We start from the raw sequence: 12,022 nt of genomic DNA on the forward strand, positions 1-12,022 counted from the left end.
TAGCATTTAGGTGGATGAAGCGAAGGCTGGTCGTCTTGTACAGTCTGGAGACAAATCCAGTCTCCGGGGTCCTACTTTGTTCTCCGGAATCATTAGCCATTCGGAGCTACGCGCCAGAGCCAGAGTCACAATCAAATCATCAATTAGAGGCTCACGTTCCATCAACAAAACAATAAGGAAATACCTAGAACTCATTTAGATGAGATATAATTTGGTCTTATTCATTTTAAAAACTAGAACAGATACAATCCATGTCAGCACACACACATCTTATAGCATTACATCCAATTGCTATAAAAGATAAATGAGACCAAATTATATCTCATCTATATGAGTTCTAGCAAAACTGAAACAATAACCCATTCCTAAGCATGGCCCGGCATAGCTTTGTTTGCGAGTGCATCCATGCCGCTGCATGGCAAACTGTCATGGCTAATAAACAGTGATGTCCGGCTACCCAGTGCAAATCTACAGTAAGGATCACACTGTCAGCTACTACATGGACGTAACGTACGTACAGTTCTGCCACAGTTGTGACGGTAACACGTATCAAACCCGATCGGGACCCGAGCTGTTTGGGTTTTACGAGTAGTCGTGGACAATCTCGTCCGACTCCACGCGGCGGCGACGCCGTTGCTGGATCACAGAGCCATGCATCACGTACGCCAGCCATTCATGCAGCCGGCCGTGGTCGACGACGCCCCACTCCTCCGTGTGCGGTGGCCGTGGCACGCGCTGCCTCATTCCCGCCGCTCCGACAGACAGACCGGCCGCCGTGCCGTAGTCATCGCCGACTGCGCACGGACGCATCGCGCGCAAGTAGGAGAGGCAATGATAGATGGGTGCTGTTGCCGGTATCAGCGTACGCCCGCACGCCGCTATCTGGTCCAGCATCTGAAGAAGGCGTCGCAATTGTTAATTAGCGCAGCTGTACTGCCGCGCGCAGCCGATGCCTCTGTCCGTATCTGCTAATCCGCCGACGGGACCACGGCAAGCATGGCCATTTAAGCAAAGCTATTCGGGGGTGTGCACAACAAAATTTGGACTTGAGCAATCGGGTGCGAGACCACGGAGCAGTGCGACGGGACGACGCGCGGCGACGTCTCAAAAGGATAAGGACGGCCGGCGAGGTCGCACGGTGCTAGGTGTAGCACACAGACACAGGCCGTGCGCATCAAAGGAGGAAATGTCAGACGTAAATAAATGCCAAACCGAGTGGTGGCTTTTATTGGTTTTATTTTGGGCACCCTTGGAGAGAAGTGATAGCCTGCATCGATGGAGAACTGTACATGGAGTGGCCCTAGCTATCCTAGTGAGCGAGGGTGCAGGAGGACAAAATTACTGTTCTAATGCAAAGAAAATCCCGATTTGACCTTGTTCCAAAAAAAATTTACCTTTTTCGGTGACGCCAAGGTCCATGGCGTCTGGGTTACGAAGCAGACGCCAGATACCCTGGCGTTTGGCCCCTGGCCCGCACTGCCCGCGTGCCCGTTGACCTGCTGACGTGGCAAAGGGGCCAGACGCCAGGGACCGTGACGTCTGGCCCCGGTAAGTGGATAACGCCGCGGGGCCAGCCCACCCATCCTGATCTCATCTTCTCTGGCGTCTGGTTCGACGAACAGGGGGCAGTTCGTCGCCCCTTCTCTCCCTCCCACCACCCCCCCCCTTGATCTACTCCATCAACCCCTCAAACTCACAGATCTGACCCCCCCCCCCAGCTTCTTTGAGGTATTCTCCCCCATTCCCTCCATTTTGATTTTGTTTTCCCCTCTTTGGTTGGATGCATTATTCAACACTAGGTGATGTTAGATGAGTAGATGGTTTCTTTTTTTTAGGAAATTTTTTGTAGTTGATAGATGATTAGGTAGGCAGTAGATGATGTGTAGTTGAACATGTAGGTAAAATCAATTCCGTTTTGTGTATATGTTGTCCATAGGATTTATTTTTTTGAATTAAGAGGGGTGATGAATATATGATTTGTGTATGTAAAATAGACTTTGGCATACTATATTTGGTTTGATAGATGATGTGTGTATGTGTAGATAATCCTATTGTTGGCATACTATATTTGCAAAAGATATGGTGAAATTTGGTACTCTAGATGATATGTATTTGCATATGTGACACCATATTATTTGACAAATTTATTTGATTGAGATGATGATGGTATGTTTGAGAATAATTATGTGTGCATATGAAGAAGATAAAAATGTGAAATGGTATGACAATATAGTTGAATATATAGATGGCAAATTTTTTTATGCAAAAGAGATGATGTAATTTGATTATTGTGTGTGACATGATTTGTTCAATAGAATGGCGGATGATGATTATGAAATTTATTTGATGGTGAAATTTGGTACTCTAGATGATATGTGTGCATATGTAGAAGAAAGAAATGATGTGGTTATGTTTGAGAAGAATGGTGTTTTCATATGGCATAAACTTGGAGAAGGAAATTGTTTGATATTGTTCATGTATTCATAGATGTTTGTGATTTGTTTTGTAGGATGGCGGATGGTGATGGTCCTTGGTATGACGGATTAATCGATGAGTGGGATAAGGAGCATCGTGCTCGTGCCATTGAGAATGGACAGGTAAGAAGCAAGACTGGGTCAATTTTCGTTGTTTCTCATTTGTGTTCTTGTATTGATTATTAAAACATCACTTTATTTGCAGCAAGTAGTTGCTATGCGCATGAGGGGTCATTCCGCTGATGACTTTGATTACGACCCGCGGTATGAGGCTTACATTCGGAGATTGGGTCTTCTCCCATTTGTGTTGCAGTTTAAGCGACGCGCTCCGCCGGTGAACCACGCGGCGCTGACCGCACTTGTGGATCGTTGGAGGCCGGAGACTCACTCGTTCCACCTTCCATGTGGGGAGATGACGATGACCCTACAGGACATGGCTATGATAAGCGGCCTTCCTATCAACGGACAAGCTGTTACCGGTCGTGTCAGCGTGGGTAATTGGCGAGAACGGACTGCTGATTTAATTTGCGTTCAGCCCGAGGGCCCTCAGGAAGGCAAGGCCGATACCGCGAAAGTGAGGCATTCTTGGCTAAAAATGGTCAGAGGAAACACCAATCCGTGCCCTCAGGATGCCAATGACGTGGTTGTGCAGCAGTACGCGCGGGCCTATCTTTGGTATGTACTAACCAAGGTAGTCTTCTCAGATGCAACCGGGAACTCAGCCCTCTGGATGTTCTTGGAGCTACTCAATAACTGGGATACCAGTATAGCTGGGGTTCGGCCGCACTAGCATATTTGTATCGTCAGGTAAGGGATATTTGCAACCATTTATCTTGCATTTGTCATGCGCCTCCATATCTAACATGTTTGTTTGATTGCAGCTTGACTTGGCGTGTCGGAGGAAGGGAGATACATCCTCATTGTCTGGGTTTGTTTGGAGCCTATCCGTGTGGATGTGGGAGCGGATCCCGGTTGGACGACCCGAATTCAAGAACCCCCTCATGGCAAACCCACGGGGTAATCATGACGGGTTGCATGATGATGATCCATATCGGCGCCCTACGCTTGCTTACTATTGGGAACAAGTGACAGTCTACACAGGAAGCTCGCATGTGCGATACAAGTACTATATGAACGAGCTGGACACCTTGACTGCTGAGCAGGTTTTGAGAAGTTCGATGAGATAAAATTTAGTCAAGAATGAAACTTGTAGCTAACAATGTATCTCTTTGTTTTGCAGGTATATTGGTTGCCTTATGTGGAAGATCGTGACTTTGATCTTAATGAGATGTGCACGCGTGATAGCCATCTTTGGCGGGCGAGGTGCCCAATGATATGCTTCTTCGTAGTCGAGTGGCACTTTGTAGACCGTGTGGCAAGACAATTTGGAAGAAGACAAGATATTCCAATTGAGGAGAGCAAGGAGGAAATGCTATCTCTGCATCGGTGAGCAAGCATGCCTTGAGTATGTAGTAGAGTATTGAATAAGTCAATGTTTGCTAATGCTTTGTTCCATGCATCATTTGTAGGTTCAATCGAAGGAACAATCAGGATATATCGGATTGGGCAAACAAACACCGTGCATGGATAGAATTTTGGAATCAAAGAGACACACTAGTGCAATCAGAGAATAGACCTCACAATCAGTCAGCATATCAGAAGTATCAAGTGTGGTATGCGGATCGTTATCAGTTAAAGCTAAAGCCTGGTTGGACTCACGAGGAGTGGTCGGAGTTGGTGTCTGAAGACCCAGAGACTGCAGAAGGTTATCATACCTTCAACACGGCTGTGAGAGACACCAGAGGGGCTCACGTTGACTATGCACCGATGCATGATGAAATGGTAGTCTGTTTGACCTATTCTAACAAACTTGCATGCATCATGTTGTCTTCTTTCAAATACATAAGTTTGATTTGTTCATGAATTGCAGGGCAGATCGTTGCTTCTGTGCGTCAACGATGCCAATGTTGCACTGAGTCATCCACCTGGTGGTGTATTATCTGAGAGGACTCTTAGGAGCACGATGGAGGTGTGATCAATATATTATAAAAGTTTCTTTTCGCGGATTATTTATTTGTATCTCATATCATAGCATATTTTGTGTTGTTGCAGAAGTTCAAGAAGCGGTTCCATAAGATGGCAGCAATGCTTTCTTGCCATGGTGCTCAGTCCAGTGACGTGTATGCACCTGGTACCCGCGCCAGAGCTAATAGACGGCGTTATATCCAGAACGATGAGGACATGGAGGAGGAGGTCCATGAAGAGGAGCCATCACATCAAGAGGAGCCAACACAAGATGAGGAGCATGAGTATGATGCAACACATCAAGAGGATCATGAGTATGATGTTGATGCTCCACAACCATCACAGGTTACACAACCGGCACAAGGCAATGCTCGCTCTAGGAAAGGCAAAGCCATAGCTAAGACACCAGGCAAGAAAGGTAGAAAGAAGACATGGAATACACAATTCCATAGTCCAGAGTATCCTCATCAGCTTATCCCAACAGGAATGCAAAGATATAAGGCCAACATTGAGGCGGAGGAGGAGGCATACAACGAGGAGGAGGAGGAGGCTAGCGAAAAGGAGGAGCCTACACTTGCAACCATTGTGAAGAGAGGAAGGAGGAAGTGAGCTTCTTGTTTGGAAGTGCATGAACTAGGTGGCGTTTGTATGCATGAACTTGGTGTCGTGCTAAAAACTTCTTAGGTTGTCTTGAATTTGGTGTCTTATGTATGCACTTGGTACCATATGTATGCACTTGGTGTCTTATGTATGCTTGAATTTGTCGTGATGAAAAATCTATGAACTTGTCGTTTGTATGCTTACATTTGTCATGGTGAAAGTTGTGTGAAATGTGCTATCTTCTGTGTTGTATGAACCTATCATATGAATATATATGTGCTATCTTCTTGTGTCAAACAGCAAGTTCAAAATAATCTACAGGGTCCCAGACGCCAGGGTCCTTGGCGTCTGGTTTCAAGTCAGGGGACCAGACGCCACAGTCTCTGGCGTCTGGGGGTCGACTGGAAGCAAAAGCAGAGTCCTGGACAGCAGAAACAGGGCACCCAGACGCCAGGGTCCTTGGCGTCTGGACCTGGTGTAGTACTTTTTTCATTTTGTTCATATTTTGTTCTAGCACCCAAACACCTATAGTATGGAATGACATAGATATTTTGTTCTAGCAAACACCTATAGTATCGAATGACAAACATTAGTGTTCACATAATAGCAAATGACAAGCATAGTTATCACATAATCTCAAATTACACAAATAGTCTCGAATGAGAAGTTTGTCACATAATCTCAAATTACACAAATAGTCTCGAATGACATAAGTAGTTCATGACCACGATGGTCCACGATAGTTGAAACGACATGAACATCACATATAACTCGGTTTCCTGTAGCAATGCAAGTCAATAACCCTTTTCCATTTCCATTCTTGCAGCATTTCTTGAATCTTGTCATCATCAGTTATGTCAACCAATTTTCTTTCTCCGGGGCCATCTGACTACTTCCTGCTGACGTAGTACACAAAATCCTCTTCCTTCAACCCTTGCTTCAACATGAATTTAGTCTTCAACCAATCAAAAGTGAGGTCCACTTCACTAACTTGCACAACACATGGAGAAAAGCCTTGGACATGAACAACAGGGCTAGGCACCCACTGAGTACCATTAGCCATCTACAACACACAAATCTCTTAGTACCTAACCTATGATACATTAAACCACGAGGAAAACAAACAAACTAGGGTTTACACAAAACTATGATACTGGAGATCCTGAAACCAACCAATAAGTGGGGGTGTAGTTGATTTACCTTCTAGTTTCGAAATCCTGAAGATCCAACGGTGAAATCAGACCGATTCGTGAGAGATTTGAGGGGGGTTATGGTACTGGATGAGAGTGAGTGGATGAGAGGGCTAGAGGTGAGAGTGAGAGTGAGTGGAGATGAAAGGAATGACAGGGGTAGAGGTGGGGTGGAGATGAATGGATGAAAGGGGCAGAGGTGGGCCCAAAGAATCTTATCCACACGATATTTGCTCTCTGGATAGGATCAGGACCCAGACGCCAGGGTCTTTGGCGTCTGGCTATGCACATTTGCAAACTAGGCAAAGTGCTCTCTTTTAAACTTGGTGCACACATTTTTAAACATTGGAAATCAAACAAAAATATGAACAAAGCATAGTTTGCACATAAGTAGTTCATGACCACACAAGGTCTCGAATAACAAGTTCACACACGATGTCTCGAATGACATAAGTAGTTCATGACCACACAAGGTCTCGAATAACAAGTTCATACATTAAACAAAGTCTCGACAGTTCATCATCGACGCCGGTGCCTTTCCATTTGTCTACTGAGTAGTACGGGGCCACTTTCCCTTCTTGTCACGTGCCTCGTCCTCCTCTCGTGCATCGCGAGCCCTTGCAAGTTTTCTTGCCCTCTCTTCTTGACGAGCCTCCTTCTCTTTGCGTGCCCTCTCTTGTTCACGCTTCTTGCGCTCACGAGCCTCCTTCTCACGACGCTCCCGCTCCAATCCCCGTGCATAGGACTCCTCGAATAGGCGCTGCCTCCGTAACCAATCTCGACGTTGGTCCTCTTGGACATCTTTTGGTACCTCGTGATCTATCCAAGTGAAGTACTTGCAAAGTGGAGGAGGGGACTACATATAAACCATGATTTTGTTAGACATATGAGTGACAACTTGTTGATATTTTTTGTATGTACACCTAACATACCGGTGGTATGTCATATGCGTTAGTTGGCCTTCGACGATCATGTGCATAGTTGGGACACACGAAAAACCTTCTACCTTCTGTCCATGACTTGTTGCGGTCAGTGGACACCTTCAGCTTGCAAACATCACCACACCAACATGGTGGTGTGGGCACATCCTTCTCCTTCTCCTTGTCCAAACTGGCCTCCATCCACGTCTTCGACATGTCCTCTTGGTCCGCGCACGCCGGCCTCGTCCTGGAACCGGATGAAGCCATGCCTACAAAAAGAACAATTGTTAGCACAAGACATAAAGAGAGTAAATGCGTAAATACAGTAAATGAATAAATGCTAGGAATTGTATGAAAAAATAATATACCATTATTATTAGATCAACCATCTGGATTAAGCAAATAACCGAAGGCCGATCCATTATCAACCATTCCTCTACGACCACCACCACCTCTAGCACTTGTGCTTCCTCTCCGACCACCACCACCTCTAGCACTTGTGCCTACTCGACCACCACCTCTAGCACTTGTGCTAGCTCGACCACCACCTCTAGCACTTGTGCTAGCTCGACCACCACCTCTAGCACTTGTACTCCCTCTACGAACACTAGCACCTCTAGCACTTGTGCTCCCTCTACGACCACCACTACCACCTCTGACACTTGTGCTTCCTCGACCACCACCACCGTCACCTCTTCCACCTCGTTCACCATCGGTGCCGCCTCCACGACTTGTTTTTCTTTTTTTGGTTTTCTTATTCTTGCATGTCCGCTCATTGTGTCCCCCTTCACCGCACACCCCACAGTTGATAATGTCAGGAGCCTCCATGAAATGACCGCTACCAAATTGTTTCATGCCAATGTATCCAGCCAGGTCATCCATATCACCCCTGAACCTCTTAGTTCTCCTTCTACCCTTCGTCTCCACCTTCAGAAGAGGGTCTGGCCTAATATGAGGGCCATGGTACTCAGGCCACTGTGATTGGTCCAAGAAAGGGTGAAATCTTGGCGCCCATGTCAACCTAGTAGCTTCCACATGGAACTCTTGCATCCTCACGGTTTTTCCATCATTAACATGTATGTTTCTCGCCTTCGCCGCCGTTATCAAATGCGAGCATGGCCAATGATACTTACTAGGCCTCTCGCACTGGCACCACCGAGTCTTCAGTTTCACCTCAAATGCAGCACCACCATATTGTCTACCGTCTCGTGTTGTGCCACCTGGCTCATCAATTTGATAGATCATTTCAAGTCTATCGAATATGATAACTTGTTGCCGTGAAGACTTGCTTGCTTGTAACTGCAACCATTCATCAACCTTTTCCGGATAATCCTTTTTTTCACCTATCCATTTTGCAGTCTCTTCAGAATGCCTCTGAAAGTACTCATTAAGCTTGAAGAAGGTGTACTCCACTATTGCAGTCACCGGCAATGCACGAGCACCCTTCAACACATTGTTGAAACATTCTACGAGATTGCTCGTCATGTCGCCATATCGCCAACCACCATCGTTATGAGCGCGTGCCCACTTGTGCTTCTCGCTTAAATTCCTAGTTAAGAACTCTTTTCCCCCTTCGTTCACCGCTGCAAAGAGTTTGTTGTACCGAGCATCGTAACCTTGCGTGGTGAAGGCCACACATACATGGGTAAGGTCTTTGCTGAGCTCCTTGCTCTTACATGCCCGGTAAAAGTTGGCCATGAAATGCCTCATGCACCATCTGTGGTGAAGCTTTGGAAATCCTGGAATAACAATGTCCATTGCCTTGAGTATGCCATGATGCCGGTCCGATATGATGCATACCTCCCTAGCCCCAATCACGTTGTGCCTAACATGACCCGTGAACCACTCCCAGTTGTCTTGGTGCTCGGAAGGCACCAAAGCAAATGCACACGGCAACACGTTGTCGTTTGATGAGTGCGTCATTGCTACCATTAGTGTGCCCTTATATCTACCGGTCAAGAACGTGCCATCTATAGACAAGACCGGACGACAATGCTGAAACGCCTCCACACATTGTCCATAACTCCAGAAGGCACGGTGGAACACTCCCTCGTGATCCTCGACCACATGAAACATGCCCGGGTTCCTATGTGCAATCGCGGCCAACAACCTTGGGAGCTGGTTGTATGCTTCTTCATAACCACCATACAACATCCTAATAGCATTTGCCTTTGCCTTCCATGCCTTCCCATACTTGACTTCATAACCAAATTGTTTTTTCACCGTCCGCATGAGAAACCTCACTTTCACAGTGGGATCAAAGGCTATGTCTTTCATCCATTTGTATCCGAGATACTCAGATGTGAGTTGACGGTGTGTCTTTCTAAGTCGTTTCGATGGCGGTTTGCATCTATGAGTGGTATCACAACTTTTCAACACCCATTCTTCGGTTTCTTTAAGCTTTCTTGCACGAACCTTCCATGTGCATTCCTTTTGCTCACACACCACGGTGTAACGCAACTTCATGTCCGAGTGCTCAACATAAATTGGCCTATGGTTTCGAATGGCATAGTCAGCCAACCAAAACTTCAGCATAGGCAAGCTCAGAAACTTCAATCCTTTCTTCAAATAAGCATTCTCGTCCTCATTCTCCACCCTTGGTTCTCCTGGATCCGGGCATGGTGTTGGCTCAATCGCCGTCATTCTCATTCCACCGTCAACAACAGCTTTATGGGCAAGGCTGAGATCTTTAAACAAGTGAGTTCTTTTTTGTAAGCCTGTCAGCTCAAAGTGGATTTGGTTCTCCTTCTTTGTGAATCCATCCTCGTCCAACTGTTCAACTGGACCCTCGTCATCCGAGTCATATGCATATTGACGCTTAAAAGGCAAGTCACGATCCATGTCCTTTTGCGCTATGTACGCATTCAAGTCACCAACATCATTACCATGAAACCCTTCCTCTTGCTCTTCGTCGTCATCATAAACATCTTCATCCTCTTGAATTACTTCGTCACTAGCAATCACCTCAACTTCATTTGCTTGGCTAGTTGGTGGTTGGCTAGAAGCATTGGGGGAATACAACTCAACCTCATTTGCTTTGATAGATGGTACACGGGGACGTGGTGGGGGATAAACATTGGGGGCATCAACCACAACCCTATGCTCAACAAGTGGCACCATTGTCCTCTCGCTCATGTCATCCATTGGGGAAGAGACATGCCGGTTCAAATCAATGGTAAACCGAGGAGATTCAACCTTGGTGGCAAACAATTCAAGTGACTTGTCTTCCGATTGGGATACCTTTTCCTTGTATACATCCCAATGCAAATCCGAGGTGATAGGCATACTTTTCAAGCGAGATTTGGCTCCAACTCCAACATCATACCTTCCTATTAACTTAACATCAACATTGGTGTCCATCCACTCTAAGACTTGTCTCACTTTTGCAACAACATCCTCATAGCTAGGGCTTGTATAAAAAACCAATGGTTCCTCACCCGTGTCGGCATTGTTACTCAAGAATGCCTCCTTGTCCATGTAATGAACATTAACAAGTCTCTCCATCTAAAAACAACATGAATGGATTTAAGACTTCAATGAGAATTGGTGTGTTTATCCAAATACATCTAATTCTATCCAAATCATATCAAGACTAAATTATTGGTGATGTCCACAAAAGTATCACTAATTAACACACACTAAGCAAAGTTAACCCTAATCACTAACTAACCCTAACCCCCAATCTTTCTACTCAACAAGCATATATTCCTACTACACACCATGCATAGCACTATATTATCAAAGTTAACCAAGCCATTCACACTAACATAAGGGAGAAAACATGAACTAGGGTTCCACCAACATGTATAAAATGCAACCAAAATAACAAGATTTGACAAAAAATAATTGGATGATTTGGGGGAGATTAACAAGAGCAACAAAGTGATGGAAAGATCCACCTAAGGGATGTATCTTTTGGAGAGGATTTGAGGGGGAGCTTGAGGGGTAGGAGAGAGTGTGAGAGCTCCAAGTGTTCTTCAAGCTCGGGTTGTGGATTGGGGAAAGTGTGTGGGGTGAGTCCCACACACTTTCCTCAAGGGTTATTCTGTTACCAGGGCCAGACGCCAGGGTCCCTGGCGTCTGGCCCCTTTGCCACGTCAGCAGGTCAACGGGCACGCGGGCAGTGCGGGCCAGGGGCCAGACGCCAGGGTCCCTGGCGTCTGCTTCGTAACCCAGACGCCAGGGATCTTGGCGTCACCGAAAAAGGTCAGAAACGAAATTTATTTTGAAACGAGGTCAAATCGGAATTTAGTTAGTCCTATAGGTCAGAACAGTAATTTTGTCCGGTGCAGGACATTGGATTCCTTTCCAGCCCGGCGCCCATGAACGCGGATACGGCTCGTGTTAAGCGGGGGCTACTCTGACACTCACGCTATCTAGATCTACACAAGTGAATGATCTGAAAATGCCTTTTGGAGCTTGGCCTCCATGGAGGCCGGTTTTTGAAAAACACAAAAATCATGAAAATTCATATTTTTACAATTCAAAAAAATCTGAAAAAAAATTACAGATATACATGGAGGCATAACACACATGTGTGTAAATTTTTAGTGTAAATTTTTAGGACGAAATACGTTGAAATGAAGGCTGTGCAAAAAAGACAAATCTGAGGCCTTTTAACACATATTACTATTCATCCTCAAAGTCCAGAAATTTGTCTTTTTTCTATAGGTCGCATTTCGAAGTATTTCATCTTGAATTTTTACACACACATGCATTTCATCCATGTATAGTTACATATTTATTTTCAGAATTTTTTGAAGTCAAAAAGTTTGAATTTTGAATTTTTCAAAAATAAAGGGCTCCATGGAGG

At 45.5% G+C, this 12,022-nt stretch overlaps 1 protein-coding gene across 1 annotated transcript; it reads right to left on the reverse strand.

Annotated features, from left to right (window-relative positions):
- Positions 1–6,653: 6,653 nt before the first annotated feature.
- On the reverse strand, positions 6,654–11,272 carry LOC125543320. Its single transcript, XM_048706630.1, has 2 exons — positions 7,222–11,272; positions 6,654–7,145 (listed from the first exon to the last, which is right to left on the reverse strand). The coding sequence occupies exon 1, from the start codon at positions 10,711–10,713 to the stop codon at positions 7,591–7,593; it is 3,123 nt and encodes a 1,040-aa protein (XP_048562587.1). The 5' UTR covers positions 10,714–11,272; the 3' UTR covers positions 6,654–7,145; positions 7,222–7,590.
- Between the last annotated feature and the right edge of the window lie 750 nt (positions 11,273–12,022).

Source organism: Triticum urartu, chromosome 3 (assembly GCF_003073215.2).
Source record: "Triticum urartu cultivar G1812 chromosome 3, Tu2.1, whole genome shotgun sequence".
NCBI lineage: Eukaryota > Viridiplantae > Streptophyta > Magnoliopsida > Poales > Poaceae > Triticum > Triticum urartu.

Bases quoted from the DNA above. Each gene is read 5' to 3' on its own strand.
- LOC125543320 (XM_048706630.1), bottom strand. From the start codon at position 10,713: ATGGAGAGACTTGTTAATGTTCATTACATGGACAAGGAGGCATTCTTG.